The sequence below is a fragment of the Cebus imitator genome, unplaced genomic scaffold, assembly GCF_001604975.1.
Source record: "Cebus imitator isolate Cc_AM_T3 unplaced genomic scaffold, Cebus_imitator-1.0 Scaffold281, whole genome shotgun sequence".
NCBI lineage: Eukaryota > Metazoa > Chordata > Mammalia > Primates > Cebidae > Cebus > Cebus imitator.
In genome coordinates, this window is record NW_016107596.1 from 71,915 (window position 1) to 94,405 (window position 22,491).

The 22,491-nt window shown below is 57.3% G+C and overlaps 1 protein-coding gene across 7 annotated transcripts in view; it reads left to right on the top strand.

The window, feature by feature from the left end:
• Window positions 1-22,491, top strand: part of IQSEC1 (IQ motif and Sec7 domain ArfGEF 1) — a 91,901-nt gene that overhangs the window by 64,077 nt on the left and 5,333 nt on the right. For 4 of the 7 annotated variants that reach the window (XM_037728817.1, XM_017501419.2, XM_017501416.1 and 1 more), the window contains 10 exons: window positions 259-420; window positions 2,672-2,794; window positions 4,206-4,372; window positions 9,312-9,451; window positions 9,888-9,917; window positions 11,350-11,475; window positions 12,993-13,092; window positions 15,363-15,524; window positions 16,244-16,420; window positions 22,238-22,287. In XM_037728817.1, the coding sequence (XP_037584745.1) occupies window positions 259-420; window positions 2,672-2,794; window positions 4,206-4,372; window positions 9,312-9,451; window positions 9,888-9,917; window positions 11,350-11,475; window positions 12,993-13,092; window positions 15,363-15,524; window positions 16,244-16,420; window positions 22,238-22,287 (1,237 nt within the window). The remainder of the gene's footprint in view (window positions 1-258; window positions 421-2,671; window positions 2,795-4,205; window positions 4,373-9,311; window positions 9,452-9,887; window positions 9,918-11,349; window positions 11,476-12,992; window positions 13,093-15,362; window positions 15,525-16,243; window positions 16,421-22,237; window positions 22,288-22,491) is intronic. The other 3 variants (XM_037728821.1, XM_037728818.1, XM_037728820.1) reach the window with 1 other exon arrangement.

Here is a 22,491-nt window from a genome sequence, read left to right on the forward strand (position 1 = left end):
CCAGGCTCCCCACATTTGGGATTTGGGACAGGGCAAGATGCCTGGAGCCTAGGATCTTCCAGTGCCAGCCTGGGCTCTTAAGTCCCCACTCAGGCAGGAGTTGGAACTAGAGACCCCAAAATACCTACAGGGATGAGGGCTGGTGCAATTGGGCAGGGAGGGAGAATGTCAACCATCCACTGAGCGGAGATTCCCCCCCCAGTTGCCTGGCAGGTGGCTGGGCAGCTGGGGCTGAGTGTGTTTCTTGTCCCACCCCAGGAAGCCTGAGAAGGGAGTCCAGTACCTCATCGAGCGTGGCTTCGTGCCAGACACGCCTGTGGGGGTGGCCCACTTCCTGCTGCAGCGCAAGGGCCTCAGCCGGCAGATGATCGGCGAGTTCCTGGGCAACCGGCAGAAGCAGTTCAACCGCGACGTGCTAGAGTGAGTGCTGCAGGGTGGGACCCGATTCCACACGTGCCCTCATGCACCCTGGGCATACACAGGGCCGGGCCTACACTGCTTACTGGGACATGGGCTGGGCCCCTACTTCTCTGTTCTTAACTTCTAGACACACACAGGCAGATGCCCCACATCTGCCCAGCACACAGGTGGGCACCTGCTGTCCCACACGTGGACCCCATTGCCAGTACAGCTGCCCTCTGGCATGCACCCTAGCCCCTCCCTTCCCTCCATCCCTAAGCACAATTGTTCCGACCCGGCGCTGAGCATCACAGCCCTTAGTGACTCACGTTCCTGCAGCCTCCCACAGCAGGGCTGGCAGGAGCCCCTTCCCCTGGCCTGGCTGCCCTCCTCCTGCATGGACTGCAGGCCCTGCCTGCTCCTGCTCACCCCTGGGGTGAGCAGTAGGGAGCCAGACCAAGTGAGCTGCCTCCCTGTGGACAGCCATGCCAAGCTCTGACCCTGGTTCATTCTCCCAGCTGGGAGATTTGGGCTACGTGTCTATCCCTACCTCCTGATCCCACAGCTCCCCCCAGCTCAGAGAGCTGGCGAGCATAGCACTCTCAGCTACTTGAAGCCCTGCAGAAAAATGGGCTCCCAACTCTCTGAGCCAGTACAGCGGGCCAGGAAGAGCAGTCAGAGCAGGATAACATGCTGGCCGTCCTATAGCAGGGGCAGTCCCTTCCAGCCGTGCAGTCCTGCCCATGTGCAGCCAAGGGGACCAGCGACGGCCAGGGAGCAGGTGCCCAGGAGCAGCAGTCCCTGGAACACGAGGCCTCACGTTCCTGGGGCTGGCCAGTTCACCTGCCGTCTCTGCTGCTTCCCTAGGAGGCAGCGGGTGCCGTCGCCCTTTTTGTCTCATAGGTGGGGAAACTGAGGCTCAGAGTGGGAGCTGGCCTGGGCACACACCCCCATACACACAGACTCACTTGCATAGGTACTCATGTAGTCCCAGGCCCACACCCAGGAGGCTAAGTGTGGACAGCGCATGGCAGGCACCAGCAGAACGTCCATGCCCTTGGTTGGCCAACCATGCGCAGGCTGGGTGCCTTTCTCCCTGCTCAGCACCTGAAGAAGCCTACTGTATCGATAGGGTGCTACCGCCCCTCCCCTCTTTGAAGCAGACATGAGGAAATGTCCACGGGAAAGCGCAGGAGCTCCTTGGTGAATGCCCAGCTCCCGCCCCATCCCCTGCAGCCATTCCCACACTGCCCCGACTCTCCGCTCTAAGCCGATCCCTGGTCCTTAGGAAATCCGCACATTGTTCTCCTCATGTCAGAAAATAGCAGTGGCCTCAGGAAGTGGCAGGCTTCCCCAGGCCACCACCCCAGGCATCTGCAGGGCCACTGCGCCTGCTGCTCAGCAAATCCTCTGCCTGCTCCCTGCTGCCCTCTCCCCACTGCTCCACAGCCACCTTCAAGGCTGTTGCCCCAGGAGGCCTTGAGCACTTGGAGGAGGGTGGAAGCAGCTGCATCACCCCTGTGCAGGGATGGCCCTGGGAGAGTCAGGCCTGCCTAGCCAGGCCTCTGCCCCATGAGAGTGACTGCAGCGTCATTAGGGAGCTGGGCCAGAAGCTGGAGCCTGCCCCAGAGTTCCTGGTGCAGGGGTCACCATAGCAAGAACTGGAAGGGTGTGCTGGGGGCAGGGCCATGGGAAGAATGTAGAGACCATTCATCAGCCACCCCTCCAGGCTCTGCGCCACAGATGAGAGTGTATGGCCCGTTCAAGTCCCTGGAAAAGCACCTGCAAAACCCAGCCCACCACCCTGATACTCTCCTCACAAGAGGACAGGCTCGTTCTGAAAGTCAACACCCTCGGCACCCCTTTCCTCACTGTGAAAATGGCAGCCAACTCCCCAACCCCATGCAGAAGGAGAGGAGACTCACGGTAGCGTCCACTGTGTGCCTAGTGAGGGTTGTGCTTAAAAATGTTTGTCTTTTGGGAAGGGCTTTGATCCAAACAACCATATGCTCTGCCCCTCTGAGAAAACTGTCCATGTAAATATAGGCACACATGCTTCCCTAGATCCAGGGGCTTCACGGGCTCCCCAGAAGCCTGGAGGTCTTTTTGCTGCATTCTGAAGGCTCTTGGCTGATTGGATGGAGTCAGGCAGGGGCCCTCCCTGCCAGGAGGCAGCCCATTCCTGGGACTCCAGGCACCATCACCTGGGCGTGGGCTGGGTGTGTTGCACCCACAAGGGGTGTTTATGTGGGACCATCTGTCTCTGTTCTAGCTGTGTGGTGGACGAGATGGACTTCTCTGCGATGGAGCTCGACGAGGCCCTCAGGAAATTCCAGGCGCACATTCGTGTCCAAGGAGAGGCTCAGAAAGTGGAGCGGCTCATCGAGGCCTTCAGGTGGGGCCCGCGCTGGCTAAGGGTGCTGCATCGGGGGAGGACAGTGTCCCCAGCTTCAGAGCCCGAGGATGGACCAAAGGCTGCATCCCAGTCATCCCTAGACAGGGCCATGTCTTCCTGAGTATTGCTTTTGGGGTGACCGTAGTGGTCCCTCCTGCATTCCAGGCACTGTGTCAGACTCCTTTCAGCCATTGTGAGGTGGTGCGGGTGGAGGAGACTGTACTGATTATTCTAATTGTGTGAAGATAAGGAAACCAAAGTTGAAAGAGGTTTTGATCGCGACTGCTAGGATTCTTGGTGTTCAAATCGGGATTCTGAATGCTCTTCCTCCAAGTTCCCCACAGCTCTGCGTTCATCCACGGTCCGTCTGTCTAGTCATTCATTTGCTTATTCACAAGGAGCAGCACAGTGACTCAGAGCACAAGCCAGACAGCCAGTTGCCTGGTTCAGTCACCGACTCCACCACTTACCGGCTGTGTGGCCCTGTGCTGGTTACTTAACTTCTCTGTGCTTCATTTCTTCACCTGTGAAGTGGAATAACAATAGCACATACCCTAGACAGGGGTGCAAGGACAAAATGACACAGGACACATGGGCACACTTAGCCCAGCTCCTGACCCAACAGTGAGCCTGTGGTCACTATGCAGTCCTCCATTCTGGGACTGCATGCAGACTGGCTGTGGAGGAGTCTGTGTGTTCAGTGCTGGGGTGGGTGGCACCAGTCAGCTGCTAACCCAGCCCTCTGGGCTCAGCACCAGTGGTGGGCCAGGAGGATTGAGGATACAGAGGGAGGACAACCCCAGGGCCCTGGCGGGAGGCAGCATGCACCCACTTCCTTCCAGGATGGCTTCCTGGAGGGGAGGGCACTAAGCTGGGCTTATGAGCCTCAGTCCCGGTACTTTGCCTGGCTCATCTGCTCTGTCCCTGCCTCTTGTCACCTGCCCCTCCACAAAGTCACCAATGGAGGGGCTCCTGGGGTGGCAGCAGGAGTGGCAAGCAGGCTGACTCTAAGGCGGTGGATGTTCTCGCAGCTGTCGGTCCACAGCTGTTGAACCTGAGGCCCCTCAGTAGCCATGGCTGAGACAAGGCAGGGTGCCTCTCCCTCTGAGCTGGTGTGGAGGCCTGGGCTCCTTTCACCTGCCCTCGAGGGCAGGCCCGAAACCCACTGTGACATTCCCATTGCAGGCAGCAGGGAGAGGGGCCCAGCCTTGCAGGGCAGGAGGGACTGCAGTAGAGTGAGGAGGGCGAGTGGGTAGTCAGGGCCAACTCTGATAGGCAGGCATGATCCTCACTCACCAGAGGCAGGAGCTGAGGCTCAGTGGCGTGTGACAGCCTCTGCTGGTGAGAGAGGGGCCGTGCTTCTTGCTGCACCGTGCACCATGGCTCTGACCCCCTCCCTCCCATCCCGCAGCCAGCGCTACTGCATCTGCAACCCCGGAGTGGTGCGGCAATTCCGGAACCCAGACACCATTTTCATTCTGGCCTTTGCCATCATCCTGCTGAACACCGACATGTACAGCCCCAATGTCAAGCCCGAGCGCAAGATGAAACTGGAGGACTTCATCAAGAACCTCCGAGGTGAGCTGTCTCAGGCAGTTGGCCATCCGCAGACTTGCTCCTGCACCTGCCGTGGACAGGCCCTCCCCAGGTGTGAGGGCAGACAGGGGCGTGAGGCAGCCTTGAGCTGGGGAGCTGGGCTCTAGCACTCCAGGGCCTGGTATGGAGGGGCCTTCGGGGAGCACAGCAGAGATGACTGGAAAGAGCACTGCCTGAGAGGCGCCCCCGTGGGGCACAGGCCAGAGCCTTGGGGTGTTGGGAAACCTTCCTTGCGGGGAAGGTGACACTGTTAGCTTGTCCTTGAAGGGTGAAACTGGCGTTTTTTTTTGTCTTTTTACCTAAAAGTATATATTTTAAAAGGGGACTTGACATCGCTACTGTAAATAGAAAACCAGTAGCATTTGCCTGGTATAGAAAGTAATTATAAAAACAAATGCAATGAAAAGAAAGCAGTGCTGCTGAATTCTAGCCGGTGCAGCTTCCGGCTGCTGGCACTGGGGTGCAGACCCGGCTCCCTGCTCTTGGGGAGAAGGGCATGTGCCGGGAGGTGTGGATGCAGGGTCTGTGGGAAGCGAGTCCTCCTTTCGTGATCAGAGACAGGAAAGGAGCTAAAAGGCTGTGACCTTCTACTAGGCAGCTCCATGCCAGCCCAGTGTGTCCCTTGTGCGCCCCAGAGGCCCTGGAAGGAAGGGGGAAGGCACTGTGTCCCTCTGCCCCTGTGGGAACCCTGGCTGCAAGAGCTGAGGGTGGGTTGAAAGGACAGGGACTGAGGGTTCCTTGGAAAGGGTGTCACTATTTGTCAAAGCAAAGAAGAGCTGGTGTGAATCCAACCCGGCTTTAAGACTGTGTGGAGCTGACAAAGCTGTTCATTCTGTTTATTCGGTGGTGGTTCTGCCACCCCCTCTCCTTGGACAGGGTCACTCCAGGGAGCAGCTCCAGCTCCACTCCGGGGTCTCAGGTGCTCTCCCCTTCCCCTGGTGGTGGGCGCCACTGTGGCAGGAACCCCAGGCAGCAGAGGTTACGGGGAGATGGCACCCAAGCTAGGCTCCAAGACTAGAGTGGTTCTGCCACCTCCCTTGGGAGGCAGGAAGGGGTGCTGAGCGGACTGCAGGATGGCTTAGAGCTCACAGACAGCCATTCCCTGCACCCAGCAGTCACTGCATGTGGCCTCCTACTATGTCAGAGGGGCATGGCAGGCCCTAAGTCTGTCAAGTCTGTAGTTCCTGGGAACCAAGGCATCTTGGGAGGTCCCAAGGGCCACGAGTGGACACTTTTTTGGTGCAACAGATGTACTCCCAGGCCCAGGTGTCCAAGCAGCAGCCAGGAGGCCGGGGCCTCCTCTGCATCCACCCGGGGCCTCCCTTACCCTGAGCCTCCCCATGGGGCCGAACCTGTTTCTGGGATTCACAGCCTCCCACATGACCCCCGATAGAGGCTGGCCGCTCATCACCTCCAGGAAAGCCAGCTGTGTGCTGCAGGCTGTTGGCAACCTAGGGGGAGTTTGAGGGCCTCTGATTTCTTTTAATTAATTAATTTATTTTATTTTATTTATTTATTCATATTTAGAGACAGGGTCTCCCTCTGGCAGCCCAAGGGCAGTTTGAGGATCTCTGATTTGTTTAAATTTATTTATTTATCGAGACACAGTCTTACTTTGTCGCCCAGGCTGGAGCTCAGTGGTGCAATCATATCTCACTTTACCCTTGACCTCCCAGGCTCAAGAGACCCTCCCGCCTCAGCCTCCCAGGTAGCTGGGACCACAGGCACAAACCACCATGCCCGGCTAATTTTTAATTTTAATTTTTTCTAGAGGTAGGGTCTCACTATGTTGCTCAGGCTGGTTTCAAACTCCTTGGCCTCAAGTGATCCTCCAACCTTGGCCTCCCAAACTGCTGGGATTACAGGCTTAAGCCACCATGTCTGGCCTGATTTGTTTTTTTCTTACTTTAGAACCTCTTGCATGTCATCTGGGACTCCCCTGAATGAGAAATAACAGGAGGAATCAGTCAGAAATGACTGGCCCAGAGCAGAGGCTTGGTGGGCAGGGCTGCTGAGTCAGGTGGTGGCCAGCCCACACCCCTGTGGCAGCGGCTCTGTGGTTCCTGTCCATGGTTACACCCAATCCTGCCAGCTCTCTGGGCAACAGGGTGGCAGGAACCTCCCTGCTTCCCATGGAAGGGGCTGAGTACCCCAGTCCCAATGAGGGAGCTGCAGGCTCTGTCTCCCAAGCCTGGGCTGTCCCCACCAAATCACCCCTTTTCAGCCCGGAGCTCAGGACGTTTTTTCTCATCTTCCTTGTGCACCCCAGGGTCACGTCAGCCAGGAAATGGCAGAGGCCGGGCAGGTCCCTGGTCTCCCAGAGCCAGCCTGGTGCTCGGTGCCGAGTGTATGGATAGCTTGTCCTTTTTGTAGGGAAATCCTCGCCTCCACCCCAACACACATCCTCTCTGGAGTGGGTCACCCCAGTGTGTCCAGTGGGTCCCGCAGCAGGAGAGTCCTGGGGGCTGGAGGACTGTGAAGAAGGAGCAGCTCACCACAGACGCCAGTCTAAGAGGATTTCCTTTTTATCAAAGTTTGCTTTAAATTTTTTTATTTTTTTATTCACATAGTTGAAAAACCAGAAAATATGATCCAACAGTTGTGCTCCTTGATATTTACCCAAATGAACTGGAAAGTTAGGCCCATGGAAAAACCTGCACACCGATGCTTATAGCAGCTCTATTCAAAACTGTCAAAACTTGGCAACCACCAGATGTCCTTGAGCAGGTGGAGGGATAAATAAACTGCGTTCCTTCAGACAGTGGAGTAGTGCTTAGCACAAGAGAGAAGTGAGCTATCAGCCATGAAGAGACGTGGAGCAACCTTAAGTGCATAGCCCTGAGTGAAAGAGGCCAGTCTTTTTTTTTTTCTTTTTTTTTTTTGAGACAGAGTTTCGCTCTTGTTACCCAGGCTGGAGTGCAATGGCGCGATCTCGGCTCACCGCAACCTCCGCCTCCTGGGTTCAGGCAATTCTCCTGCCTCAGCCTCCTGAGTAGCTGGGATTACAGGCACGCGCCACCATGCCCAGCTAATTTTTTGTAGTTTTAGTAGAGACGGGGTTTCACCATGTTGACCAGGATGGTCTCGATCTCTTGACCTCGTGATCCACCCGCCTCGGCCTCCCAAAGTGCTGGGATTATAGGCGTGAGCCACCGCGCCCGGCCTAAGAGGCCAGTCTTAACAGGCTGCATGTTCTGTGATTCCAACTCTATGACATTCTGAAAAAGACAAAACTATGAAGACAGGAAAAGGATGGGTGGCTGCCCAGGGCTGAGGGAGGAGAGGATGGGTAGGCGAAGCTCAGGGGATTTTTAGGGCAGAGACACTGTTTGGGGGATGCTATAATGGTGGATGAAGGTCGTTCTACGTTTGCCCAAACCCACGGAATCACAACACCCAGAGTGGACCCTAATCTAAAACACGGACCTCGCATGATGCTGATGCGTCAGTGTAAGCTCATCATTGTGCCAGTGGAGCACTGTGTTGAGAATGGCAACAGCAGGGGAGGCTGTGAGTGTCGGGGGTCAGGGCATACATGGGAAATCCCTCTGCCTTCTGCTCAATTTTGCTGAGAACCTCAAACTGCTCTAAAAGTAAAGTCTATTTAGGAAAAAGAAAATACTGGAAGGTGCCTAGCAGAGTTTCCTTCCCAGCCTGCCCTGCCTGCTCGGGGCATAGCCTCTGCCCCTGAAGGTCCTCGGTTCTGGTTCCCCTAGCCGTGCCCCCTAGCTGTGCTGCGCTCATGAAATGCACATGTGCAGAAATGACTTTACCCTCTGCTACTTTGCACTTTACTTTTCCCACTTACTAAGTCTAAGAAACGGCCCATGTGCTTTACTGTGGCCTTCCTCACTGTCCTTGGCAGGTAGGTAGTAAGTAGCCTGTCATGCTGATATGTTAATGGATACACCGGTTACTTCCAGTCTTTTGCCATTTAGAAACAGTGCCGCAGTAACTTGTATGCATCTCATTTCCCGTGGAATAAGTTCCCCCACATGCAGTCAGTGGACCAGAGCGTGCTAGAACTTGTCATTTGGACAGGCATTGCCAGGTTGCCTACCCCAGGGTGGAGCATCTCCTGTCCTGCCAGCCATCTGTGGGAGACCCCTCTTCCCCAAGCCCTGCAGCCCTTCGGACTGCAGCCTGGCGGAGGGGTGAGGGTGGAGCTCACTGCGAAGTGAGTTTGCATTTCCCGTGTGTACAGGGTGTCTCTCTGCTCACAGCAGTTTTCAGAGTGGGGAGGAAGAAAGCGGTGTGTGCTTGTGGCTAGGGTAGCCCCGGGTCAGAGCCCAGCTTCCAGCCCCTGCCCACGTGATGTGGGCCAGCGGCAGCAACCACTGCAGCACTCTGACCGCTCAGATGCAGAGCCGGGCACGCCCCGGGTGCCCCTCGTTTCCTCACAACGAGCCTGTGCTCTAGGTGACCTATTTTAGAGGAGGACACCAAGCACGGGTGACGCAGTCACTCCTCCGTAGTCACACAGCTAGTAAGGGTGAAAGTAGAACATGGCACCAGGTCCATCGGAGCCCACACTCACACACCCCAGCCTCCTTTCACTCCAGCCTCCCCACACCTCAGCCTCAGCCTTCCCATCTGTGGAATGAAGATGCACACTTTGCAGGGCTGTGGTTAGCATGGAGCAAGGTAGCATTTATAAAGCCCTCTGAACATGGCTTAGAGGTGTCTCAGTCCCTGACATGCATCACCTACTAGTCCGGGTCAGATGTGCAGGGACTGTTCCTGGTAAGAGGACTCAGGAAATTTGTGTTGACTGAAAATGTCCTGTTGCTGTGGGCCTGCCTGGGAGGTCTTTGGTTCTGTTGGGTCTGCTGGAAGGTTCGCTCCTCTGATTTGCTTTAGAAACTGGTAAATTGAGTGAGCCTGGGGCCCACCCTGATATCCAGCTGCATCCCCTGCCCAGGTGTGGACGATGGCGAGGACATTCCCCGGGAGATGCTGATCGGGATCTACGAACGGATCCGTAAGCGAGAGCTGAAGACCAATGAGGACCACGTGTCCCAGGTGCAGAAGGTGGAGAAGCTCATTGTGGGGAAGAAGCCGGTACGTGGTGGGCCCAGGCACCACCTGGGCAGGGCTGCCTGCCAGGCCTTCTCACTCCCACCCACCCACTCCATGTGGTCCCTTCCAGCAGGGCTAGTGAATTCTGCCAGGGCTTGGGGATTTTCCGAGCGACTCCTGTCCTATTTGGGCACGACAGCTATTGACTCTGCGTTACATCTGAAAAGAGCCAAGGCTCCTAATAATCGGGCAGGGGTTGTACAGTGGCTCGGTTCTGGGCCTCTGACACTGGTGGCCTTTCCTGGGTGGCCCAGGAGTCCCCTGGGACCTCTCAGAGAACTCTGCCAGCGAGAGCGGGTCCCCCACATACTGGCTGAGTGGAGCCCGAGGGGAGGTGTAGGGAGGGCACTTGCAGCATGGGCCTGGGCGTGGCCTTGAAACATGAACACCCTTTTGTTGGTTTCGCGTTCTCCCGCAGATTGGATCCCTGCATCCTGGGCTCGGCTGTGTGAGTATTTTTCTCTGCTTTTACCTTCGTGGGTAGCCCATCGCCCTGGGGAGGCCTAGTATCCTCAGTCACTCCACCAGCTCCCCAGGCTCCCAGAGCTCGAGTGCTGATGGCTTGAGTTCCTTTCTGGGGCCCAGACCCCGGACCCAGCACCTGAACAGACCCCGGTGTGTCCTCTGAGGCCCTGCCCTGTCTGCTTCCCCACCCTGCTCTGAGCTCCGTCCCCCACATTCCATGCCTTGGGCTCTCCCAGTGCCTGCCTCCTCACCCCCAAGACCCATCCTCTGCCATAGCTTTGTGGTGTGCCCACATGCCCCAGAGCACATGCACACCGGGTGACCTGGCCACTCGCCATGACCCTCCTCATGGACTGGCCTCGTCCCTCAGTCCTGAAAGTAGCTCCCCTTTACCAGCTTCCCCTGCAAGAGACCAGGCTTCTCCTTCCAGCCCTTGCTCCCTGACCCTCCTATCTTCTCTCCTTCACGCCTTTGCAACCTGAGCACCCCAGGCTGGGCCACATTTTTCCCCCTCACCTTAACGCCCCCATGAGCCAAACTCAGGCAGCCCTGGCCCAGAGCGCGCCCCTGGCAGAGTCAAGCCCCTGGCCTCAGGGCAGTGATCCTAGGGATCCACCCCTTTGACCCTCTCCCCTGTCCTGCATGAACCTGAGCACTCCCAGAGCCGGGCCCTGATGGCTCATCCCTCGCCCTGAGGCATTGGGTTTCAAGGGCAGCCGGAGCTATGGCCATGTTGGAGCTTGCGTGAGCCGTCAGGGGCATGTTCAGGGCAGGTGTGTGGAGTGGAGGGTGGGGTCTGGGCAGGTGCCACAGAGTGTCAGCTGCTGGATCAGGATTTTGGAGTCTTTGAGGCATCAGAGCTATAGGAGTATTTTAGGGGGAGACTTGGTAGGGTGGTGAAAATCCTGGGACCTGGAATCAGATCCTGGCACTGCCCACTTCCTGGTTTTGTCGCTATTTACCCTCTGTGCCTCAGTTTCCTCATCTAGAGTAGATTCTCTCTGTAAAGACTTTTGGGCTGAGTGGGCTCATGTCTATGACCAGCACGTTGCGGGGACTCAAAATGTGACTTGCTGCCTGGCCAGAGGCTCCCAGGTGAACGTGATAGTTTAAGAAGCCTGGTACCTGCCCAGAAGAATGGAAAGGAGGTCTCAGCAGAAGCAGGGGCCCATCCCTAGTCCTTCAGGAGACCCGCGATAAAGGATTTTAAATAGTAGCTCCTGAGGACAGAGTATGGGTAACTGTCATGAGCCAAAAGACACATCTGCTCTTCACTGTCTGTGAGGGAAGGCATTTTTTAACCCAAGGCCCACACACCGGGTGGCTATCATGAAGGCTAGACTTGTCCACTGCAACCCCCAGGGCTCCTGGAGGAGAGCTGGGTGGCCGTGGCAGGACAGCCTCTCCCCACACAGGTGCTCTCTCTGCCCCACCGTCGGTTGGTCTGCTACTGCCGGCTCTTCGAGGTTCCAGACCCAAACAAGCCCCAGAAACTCGGACTACACCAGCGAGAAATCTTCCTGTTCAACGACCTCCTAGTGGTATGTGGTTCACCCACAAGGCGTCGTGGTGGGACCTCAAGCCTAAGCCCAGGGTCCGCGTCTGGCTGTCTGAATGGGGGAGATGTGCACACACGTGCGGGTGCAGAAAGGGGGTTCTGCCTGGTGTCTCACTCACACTGATGCACGTGGAGACAGACCTCACTGGCTCATGTACAGGTCCAGAGGGGAATCTTTGGCTTTAGTGCAACCTGTTTCCAGAGGCTCTGCCAACGTCACCAGCATTCCCGTGTGCTGTCTGCACCTCTACCCTGTGTGGCACTTCCTCGGGCAGGCCCCTTCCTCAGGCAGGCTCTGTCCAGGAAGAAGAAGGAGGCCCCGGCAGCTCCAGACCTGATCCTGTCTGCTGGGCAACTGTAGAATCCTCTTCCTAGACTGAGGAGAGGTTACAGAGTCAGTCCCTGTCACTACACATCCCTCCCTAAGCCTCTCCGGGCCAGGCAGGTGCAGCGCTTTCTGATTGGCTAGGCCTAGGTCCCAAGCCCCACCTCCTGGAGCTGGTCCCCTCAAAACCTATGGACTGAAGGAAACAAAGGCTGGGGGGGTTCCCCAAAAGGGTATTGAGGAGCTCTTGCCAGAAGAACGATGGCACCGATGGTAGCCAGACGGGGGCAGAAGTACCCACTGCAGAGAGAGGGGAGAGCTTGTCCTTGGGATTTCTGTACCCCCTGCATGCCACAGGCTTTCTTGCCAATGATGCCCATGTTCTTGATTGGGTGTGAGGACTGGCTGCTCCTCTCTGACCACTGATGTTGAAATCGGACATGTAGGTTCAAATGCCTTATGAAGACCTCCTGACCTTGAGTGAATCCCTTCTATCTCTGAGCCTCAGTTTCCTCCTCTGTAAGATTAATCTCTCAGAGGGTAGCAGGGGTCCAGTGAGGTCCTGGACATAAGAGCCTTACATGGTGCCTGGCATGCCCTGGGGACCGGGGAGATGCAAGCTCCCTTCTTCTCTCCCCAGCCCAGCCTTTGGCTGCCACACTGGAAAGTTTCTTCCCTTACTGCAGACCAGGATAGCGGCCAAGGACCGTAGCGGGCCAGCAGAAGTTCAGGGACTGCTAGCCCAGGGCCAGTCTCCCTGCGGGCCGTCACCAGGCATAGCTTCATACTCTGGTTGTTCCCGAGAGAGGAAGCCATGGCGCCTTCTCAAGATCAGCGCTGCTGAGTGCCACCCCTGCCACTCAAGGTGGCAAGCCCCGGTGTTCACCTCACCTGGCTGTGGGAAGGCACTGGAGGGAGCTCCGTGATGCGAAGGGTCTGCCGCCTCTGTGCCCGGTTGTGGGGCTTTGGTGCCAGCAAAGGTGGCATTGGGGTTGCAGGGACAGGAACCATTGTCCAAGTCTTAGAGTGGAAGGCCATGCCCTCCACCCACATTGGCTTGGCCCCGGCCCCGGCCTCCTGACTCTGAGCTCCAGGAGGGTCCTCTGGCCAGAGATTGCATGTAGTCACTACCTCCGGAGACACTGCAGCTCAGCTCTGTCTCTGGCTGCCTCCAGGTCACCAAGATCTTCCAGAAAAAGAAGAACTCAGTGACGTACAGCTTCCGACAGTCCTTCTCCCTGTACGGCATGCAGGTCCTGCTCTTCGAGAACCAGTGTAAGTCGGCCCCAGGGCCTGCCTGGAAGAGTGCATGCCCCAGCTTACGCGCTTTCTCCTGGCTGCTTCGAGGACAGAACCCCAGGGGGCTTCAACACTCACCCCTGTTTTATCCCCAGAGAGCAGATTGCAGCTAGGAGCTCCGGTGAGCAGTAGGCACAGACCCTCAACAGACCCATCAGCCAGTTGAGCCTGATGTAAGAACATTGGACAGACACAGTTTGTTTTTACTAGTACTTTGCTTCTTGCAGGTGATAAGATTTTTAAATTTATGGCAGAAATATATTTATTTAAATAAAATGTTGATAGAAAAACATTAAGTCACATAGATGATACGCAAACATGGCCCAGAACACAGGCAACAGCAACCCCTGAGTGTCCGCAGAAGGGAAGAGCTGAGCTCCTCCGCCTGGGGCAGATCCCAGCTCTGGCTCTGCCGCTGTGTGGCCTGCAACCCTCTGGCCTCTGTTTCCTGGGTCGTAAAGTAGTACCTGCCACAGGGTGACTGTCATAGCTGCTGGAACACAGTGCTTTGCGAGGGTGAGTTTTGATGCCCTGCTGGAAAGCCCTGGGTGAGGCCTGGGGGCCTGGGGATTTAGGAGGCTCACACCTGCAGCACCCCACTGGCTTCCATTTTACCTTGCTCCCCGCACTCTCCACCGTTTCTCTTCCCTCTCCTTTGTCCCTTCCCTGTCAGAAGCTGACCCAGTACTCCTGGGCTGGGGAGCAGGGGGCCACCTGGAGTGTCCTGGGGAAAGAAGTCGAGTGTCCCTGCTTGAGCAGTAGGGGTCCCTCATTCTCTCAGAACTAGACATCACTGTCTGTGCAAGCAGCCTTCCCTCTGCAGGTTTAAACAGTGTCAGGGACCCACAGCCAGACCATCTAAAACCACAGGCCTTGTGCCTGGATCTGGAGCTCTCTGTCCCTTTCCATCTTCAGTGGGACCAAGGACAGTCCAGCAAGATCCCCTGCACTCCCCATGTGCCCAGTGAGGAGCACGGCGTCCCTGCCCCAGCCGCCTCCCTGCCTCCTGGCATCCCTGTCCCAGGCTGTGAGTCATGCCTTGCCTGATGTCTCACATGCCTTGCCCTGGTCCCAGGGGAGGCCATTGCCACCCCCAGATTGTCTTGACCAGCAGTAACCCACTCTCTGAGAGGGTGGCATTGACCCCTGCCTCCCAGGGCTGGGGTGGGAACTTAGTGAGATCCCAGCAGCAGAGCTCCTAGCAGGGGGCCAGGACCACTGTGGACCGTCAGGGCAGAGGCTGCACCTGGATCATGTCTAGGGTCCCAGGGCTTGGCCTTAGATCCTGGACACTGGGTGCTGGCAAGATCCAAGCCTGCAGCCTCTGTAGGAGATGCCGTCACACCAGGAGTCTCAAACTGGCAGCCTGGGAGGCAGGCCCAGCTCCGTTATCTTTTGTATGGTTTGCATATTTTTAAAAAATATGCTGAGCCAGTCTCTTCATTGAAATGTAGATATTTTGGGCCTCTCTGAAATCAATCAGAACTTGGTGTCACTAGGCACATATTCCCACGTGGCAGTAATGGGCTGCATGTGTACATGTGTGCACACGTATGCACATACACAGGAGCACTCTGCAGCTCAGAGTGCACCCACAGGCCCACCTGGCCCACCTAGTCTGAGCCAAAGCGGGCTTGGTGCTTGGTCCAAGAACCTTCAAACATCCTGTGGCTGATGGTCAGCCGGGTGACTCCCGCTGCAGGAGCCGCACTGCCAGGAGACCAAAGCCCCAGGGACGTTGAGAGCCTGAAGGTGGCATCAGGCAGGTCTGGAAACAGGGTTCCTTGGTTGTGGGATGCCCACAGTTCACCCCATGGGAGCTGTGGGCCACAGGCCATTCGGGAGAATATGGCACTCACTGCTGTCCAGAACTGTCTGGGATGACTAGAGAAGACCCCTACCCTCCTCAGGACTCGGCACCTGGCAGAGTACCCAAAGACCTGGAAGTCAGGGGCTTGGTCTCCATGACCTTCAGGTCGGGGAAGAATGGCAGCCCCAGCAGCCTCCCCTGAGCTCGGCCACTTCTGTCCCTGAGTCACATGTGGAGCAACACAGACCATCTTTCCCAAGTCGGGAGATGAGGTTGCTCTGCGTCCCTGCAGCCTGCCACTGCGGAGGCTGGACTCCAGGCACTTAATCCCAGGCTCTGCGTAACTCAGCCCTACTATCGTTTCCTGACCAGAGAGGAGATTGTAGAGAACACACTGAGACCCGTGGGCCTCCTCCCCTCTCCTTCTCCTTTGCAGACTACCCCAATGGCATCCGGCTCACCTCATCTGTCCCCGGAGCAGACATCAAAGTGTTAATAAACTTCAATGCTCCCAACCCTCAAGACCGGAAGAAATTCACCGATGACCTGCGGGAGTCTATTGCGGAAGTCCAGGAGATGGAGAAGCACAGGATAGAGTGTAAGTACCCGGCCTCAAGGGCAGGAGACCGAGACTTGCCGGACCCTGGTGCTTGCCTCCCCATCTCAGGGCAGTGACTTCTGAGGCCACAGAGACAAGATGTCCCCCAGTCTTTTCTGCCCTTCCCTGCGGTCACGTGATGAGGCAGTCTGTGTGCCCAGGCTGCAGGAGGCACAGAAGGGGGTCTGATCTGGGACTCGACCTACCTGTTACCTGTCATGTGCCCAGAAAAGGACCCCGGCTCCCTGGCATCCCGTGCGTGAGAGCCTGAAGTGTTCCCAGCTGGCCTCTGCCCCTCATCATCTTCTGCATCAGGCTCAACAGACTAAGGGGTCACAGCCAAGGCTATCCCTGGCTCCAGGTCTACTCCCTGGCAGCACATGGGACTCCCTGCCACTGCCCCCTCTGTGGAAGGCCCTGGCTAACCCTTGCTCATCTCCCAGACCTAGGCAAGTCTGTGCTTCCCTGTCCACCCCTGAGCTTGAAAGGTGACTGTCCTTGCAGGTCACAAGACCCTCTGGCCTCTCTAACCTCCCTCCTGGAATCTCCTTTATGCTCTTTTGACCAGAGTTGCCATCACACCCTCTCCCAGAAACAACCCTTCCCCACTCCAGGCAGATGGTGGCTCAGGACAGTGCCAGCCCCAAGCAGAAGGCCCCGTCTCCCGCCCACTCTAGGCTGTGCTCCTCTCACCAGGCCCCGCACCCTCTCTGTTCCAGCGGAACTCGAGAAGCAGAAAGGCGTCGTGCGGCCCAGCATGTCCCAGTGCTCCAGCCTCAAAAAGGAGTCGGGCAACGGAACACTGAGCCGGGCCTGCCTGGACGACAGCTATGCCAGCGGCGAGGGCCTCAAGCGCAGTGCCCTCAGCAGCTCCCTGCGGGACCTCTCGGAAGCCGGTAAGAGCTTGGCCTAGAGCCACCTTCCTAGCGCAGTGCATGCAGGACCGAGGCAGGCATCTGCATTCGGGGTGTGCATCGTGCCGGGCGGGGTCTGCGGCGAGGCCAGTGTGGCGTTTTCCCGGGACCTCCCCCAAAGCAGAGCAGCGTCTGACAGCACAGAAAGGGCATCCCAAAGAGACAGAGGAAAACAGGACCAAATTGTTGTCAAAAAGAAAGGCACTGTATGCCAATTAGCTGGGGAAGTCACCCCCATTTTCCCTTTCTTCTTCTAGGGGTTTTATTTAATCGTTTATTGATTTGGGAAGTTGCTCTAGCCCGGAGCGAGCCGCGGCAGTGTCCCGTGCTCTCTCTCTCTGCGGCTGCATCCCTGTGCTTCATGCTGATGAATGAACTCTTGCGGAGCCCTCTAAGCTGTCTGGTGCCCCCTTGCCCGCTGTCCCCGGTCTTGCTTTTCCTGCCGGGCCTTCTTTCCTGGGAAACCCGGGCCTCATCCAGCCCAGAGGCCATTGAACAGCAGCCAGGGCTGGCTCCAGGTCCGGGAAAGCCCTGGTGGGAACTGCGATGTTGTGGTTGTTTCTTTGTTTCTGTGTGTGTTTAATTTGCTGCCAGCTGTTTAACCCCCAAGCAAGCAGCACTCCTGAAACTACCCACGTTCCTGGGGATGGGGCCCCATGAGCAGCAAGGCCCAGGGGCTTTTGCCAGCAGCCTTGGCCCAGCGTCTCCCTTGTGGGGCAGGAGAGACAGGAGGCATGGGCCAGCCGGTGGGTGCCTGCTGCTGCCACGTCAGACTGTTGCTGCCCAAGAAGTGTGGGGGAGGGTGTCCTAGCCGCCCTCCACCAGTCTGTCCACCAGTCAGTGAGCTTCTGGGAGGGGCCCCGGGGACTGCCTGGGGCAGCGGTGGCCTGGCTTATCCTGCAGCAGGTCTGCCCTAGGAGCCTGGTGTTTCTCTTTCAGGAAGACCCCCCTTCCTGGGGTTGCCTGCCCGCCTCGGGACTCCCTCCCATGCCTGCCTGCCAGCAGCCCTGTCTCCCCTCAGCTTAGTCCCTCTCAGGCCCTTTGGAGTCTGCCCTTTTTTTAAGTTGGATTTTTTCCTTTGTTTTCCTTTTGTCATTATTATTATTTGCCATAGTAAAAAATATCAGAAATTCATTGCCAGTCGCCAGCATGAGGGTTGAACCCAGGGCTTCTCAACCTTGGCTTGATTGACATTTTGGGCCTAGTGACTCCTTGCTGGGGGGCTGTCCCAGCCTTGGCAGGATGTTTACCCACATTCCTGGCCTCTACTACTGGTTGCCAGTAATATCTTCCCTGTCGTGACAGTCACTGATATCTCCAGAAATTGCCAGGTGTCCCCTGGGGGACAGAATCACCCCTGGTTGAGAACTACTGGTTTTCCCAGTGGCCTTGTGAAACACAGCTGAACGATGCTGGACTGCTTTGGGCCTCTGCAGGCTGTGGGCTGGGGCCTCTGTTTGAGTTTGTGCAGTGTGGTGGGCCCTGCCCTCTCCCTCCCCTCACGAAGCTGTCCAGCCCCTCCCAGGCAGCAGCAGTTCTGCCAGAACCAAGGCCCTTGAGCCCCATCCACCCCAGGGCCCAGCGGTCAGGACCTTGCTGTCCACTCTCTGCCAGAGCCTCAGGGTTGGATAGACACATGCCGGGCCCACATTCATGTAAGGGGTGGGCCCACGCCCAGCTGCTTTCATGTAATATGATGATTGCTGTTGTCATTTGGGAATTCTGAGATCAGAAGGACAGTAGGGATTGAGACCCCTCCCTAGACCCGCCATTGAAACGAAAGCAGGAACAAATCTGAGACCCACCTGTACCCAGGAGGGTTTGGAGGTGAAGTGAAGTGGGGTTTGAGTCCAGGCAGCTGCCAAGGCCCCAGGCTGGGGAGAGGCCACCTGTGATCTCCCAACAAGACTGGCAGGTGCTGGCAGCCTTCCTGGGGAGGGGCAGGGCCAGCACCAGGAGAGGTCAGATATCGTGCTCCAGACCAGGTGGGGGCTCCAACTCCCCAGCGGCAGCGTGGCCCCACCTCACTCACCACGGCCCTCAGAGCACTGAGCCCAGGCCTGTAACACCACAGTGAGCTTGTGGAAGAGGCAAGCCCTCGGGACAGTGTTCCCTCCATGGTTGGCACGTCACTGCTCCTGGAGCAGGAGACCCTGAGAGCAGCTGCTCCAGGTCTGCACTCGACATCCATCTAGGGGAGGACATACCACAGACATGAAGCTGGGGGACTGATGAGGTGGCCGTGGATGGTGCCCGGAGGAACCCATCCTCAGGAGCTTCCAGAAGCCTCTGTCGTGCCAAGAGTTAGAGGGAAGGGTGCTGGCACCGGCCCCACTGCAGTGCATTGCCTGGTGTCTCAGCCCTGATCTTCCTTGGGCCAAGATTCCTCACCTGGTGCTCATCCAGCAGCACAAGAGCCCTGCTGACCCAAGACCAAGGACCCAACAAGGACTGTGGAAACGGGGGTCAGCCAGATGGTGGGGGACACTAATCAGTCACCCTCCTGCCCCTCCCTGGCCAAGCTGCCCAGCTCTGAGTCCTTACGGAGAGGACCTGCCTGGAGCATTCACCGTGTCCTGTACCAGGAGAGCAGTGACAGGCACCAGTGGTGGGTGGACAGAGCAGCACCCCTGCCACATGTGAAGCGGCTGGGGCCCAGAGAGGGTGGTGTTTCATATCACCCTGGCCACATCCCTCCCCACCATGTCCGGCCCAACAGAGAATAGGGCGCAGCACACAGATGCCAGAGTCAGCCAGCCTGAGCTCATTCCCTACCTCTACCTGCTTTCTCTAGCTGTCAGACCCTGTGGGGCCTATTTCCCTAACTGCTTCGAGGGAGTCAATGCATGGAAAGCCTTCAGGGCATGCCTGGCTCAGGCAGCGCCAGCCAAGTGTGTGTGGCTATCATTTCTGTTTTGGTCACTGACGCTGAGCAAGGCCACCAGCCCAGCCACAGCATTATTGAGGGTCACAGGACAAGGATCCTGGGTGGGGAGGAGAGCACTGCCATGTGCCGCCCTGCCCTGACTCTGAGGAAGCCGCAAAAGTTGTGAAGAACCATCCTGGGAGCCTTCTAGAAAAATGGATCTAGGCCAGGTACAGTGGCTCACGCCTATAATCCCAGCACTTTGGGAGGCCGAGGCAGGCGGATCACCTAAGGCCAGGAGTTTGAGACCAGCCTGACCAACATGGAGAAACCTCATCTCTACTAAAACTACAAAATTAGCCAGGCATGGTGGCTCTTGCCTTTAATCCCAGCTACTCAGGAGGCTGAAGAAGGAGAATCACCATTTGGGAGGCTGAGGCAGAAGAATCACTTAAACCCAGATCACGCCATTGCACTCCAACCTGGGCAACAAGAGCGAAACTTGGTCTCAAAAAAGAAAGAAAAATGGTTCCAAGTCCCTCCAGGCCCTGCCCAGGCTGGCTTGGCCATCCACACTTGTGTGGCGTGAGCCACTATTCTGGCCTGCCTGGCTTCGTCAGCCCATGCACCTGGGCAGGTGTGGGAGGCTGCATATGCACAGGATGTCTGCACAGCTTGCTGTGGGCAGTTATGGTTGAGGGTGTGCCGTGAGCATGGGGCCCTGGGCCTCAGTGCAGAGAGAGCCCTGGGGTCACCCCACATCTCTTGCTGACCTGAGATATTGAGAAAGTGGATTGTAAGACACTCAGTGTCACTCCAAAACAGCCAGTAAAGGACTCCTAACTGTTGGCCCAAGTTGTGCAGGGCAAGGAGGGCCGTGTTCAACTCCAGGTGGGCACACTGTGTGGACCCTCAACCCCAGCCTTCAGGCCTGGCCCAGGTCCTATTAGAAGCAGTAGGCTGGCCAGGAGTTGCCGGATACAGGCAGGGGAGGCCATCTTCCCTCTGCCCCTGTTTTTCAGCCAGAGTAGTCCCAGGCCTTGGAGGGGCTAGAGAGCTGATTTTAAAAACCTAGAGACAGCAGTGCTCTGTCCCTCCACATTTCCACATGGCGCCACAGTGTCCTGAGTGTCTGATGGCCGTGGCCACCCAAGAGGAGGATGGAGGAGGGAGGCTGTGTCCTGGAAGGCTGGACTCTAACTCTGCTCCATGTCCTTGGATCACTGTGTTGGGCAGGAAGTGAGAAAGGTCCGCCCCTCTTCCCACACTGGCTGAAAAATGAGGAAATGTGAGCCTCCTTTCTTCTGGCTTGGAATTAGGGGCAGGGTACCACCTGGCTGTCCTTGGTGCTCAGCAGCTGGTGTTGAGCCCTCTTGCCCCAGTGTGCGGTGCGGTGCGGTCCTGTCCCGACAGTAGTCCTGAGGGCCACGTCACACAAGCCAGAGCTACCCAAGGCTCCCTGCTGACCCCAACTCCCACCTGGACCTCTGGTTTGGGGTCGGCAAGCAAAGCAGAGGATCTGGACTCCCCTGAGTCTGTGGCGATGCCAAGGCACAGCCCATCACACTCAGATGGCATGGAGCAGCTTGAAGCCCACTGCACTCGCTCCACCCATTGCTGGCTGGTGGCCCTGGGCTGGCTGGGAGGTGCAGCAGCTTTCCTCAGAGGCTGGGGATGGGGCACAATGGGGAGGCCCAGCAGTTGCTTCCTTATTCTGGGCTCCTGGGCCCACCCCGTCCTGTGGTCTAGCTCTGAAGGCAGCATGGCCAAGCTGTCCAGCCTTAGAGGTGGCCAGGTGGGCAGTTCTGGGTGTGAACCCTGCTGCCTGTAAGAATTGGGCCTCAGTGTCTCCCTCTCTGACATGGACACAGCATCACCTATAGGGTTGACGTGTCCGACATGGTGCTCAACACATGGCAATGCTGCCCAGGTGGAAGCTTCTAGAACATCAAGCAGGGAAGGCTGTTTCTCCCTCCGTCTTCCCATCCCCGCTCCCAGAGAGCTAGCCAGAGCCCAGGCCCCTAGGGCTGGGCCCCTGTGATGCTCCAGGCTTGGTGTTCCTCAAAAATCCACAGAGAAGTTCTCAGGAGGGACTGTGGAGGCGGAGCCGGGCTGGGCCCTGGGCACCAGAGCCAAGAGGAAGACCCAGCCTTGCTCTGACGGAGCCTGCATGCCAAGTGCCTACTGTGTGCCCTGTGCTGGGGCATGACGAAGATGCTGGTGGAGACCTCCTGGCTTAGGGAAGGCTTTGTGGCCCCCTGGGGGTGGTACCAAGCAGTGGAATCCCAAACTGGAATGCATTTCACCCAGTAGCCCCCAACCCTGTCTCCTGCCCCTGGCCAGGGCACTGCACATACCAAAACTGAGTTCCTGCAGGCAGCCGGGAGGAAGCGGCCATGTGAAGCTGTTTTCTCTTCACCCTCAGTGCTCGTCCTGCCATGGAGGTGGGGGTATATATGTGTGTGTGAGGATATACACATATATACAGCAGCCACTGAAGATGAGCGTGCAGGACCTGCCATGCTGTTTTCAGCTATGCGGAAGCTGCCCGCACCCCTCCCCGTTCACCAGAGTCAGGGTGAACACACGAATTGAGGGCATCGGGCCCACCTATACATATGCCTCATCCTCAGGGCCCCTCTCAACAGACTGCTGGTCCAGGAAAAGGTGTCTAAAACTGGGGCTAGTTTAAAAAAAAAAAAAATTTTTTTTTTTAAACTTCATTTTTTAAATTCATTCCTGCACTGCTGCTGGCTGCCCCACTGAGCCCCTCCTCTGACCCCTCACACCTGGCTCCTGCGGGCAGATGGGCCCAGCACCTGTGCCTGCTCCTGGCAAGGGTGCGGGCTCCGTGGCAACAGCGTGGTGCCAGGCAGGCAGTGCCCCCGGCCTTGTGTCCCCGTCTAACTTCTGGTATTGCATGTTCTGGGCAGGGAAGCGAGGGCGTCGCAGCAGTGCGGGATCGCTAGAGAGCAATGTGGAAGTAAGTAGGAAGCGCCTCCGTCCAGCTGGCTGTCCTGTGTCGCCTTCCCCCGTCCTCGGTTCATATCTGTTGTCTTGTTTTTTTTGTTTTGTTTTTTTTTGCTCTTCCTTCCCCTACTGCACAGAGATGCAGACACCCCTTCCCCACCCCTGCCTGCCTGGGACCCTGTGCATGTCAGCTTCTCCTCCGTGCCTAGAAACATCC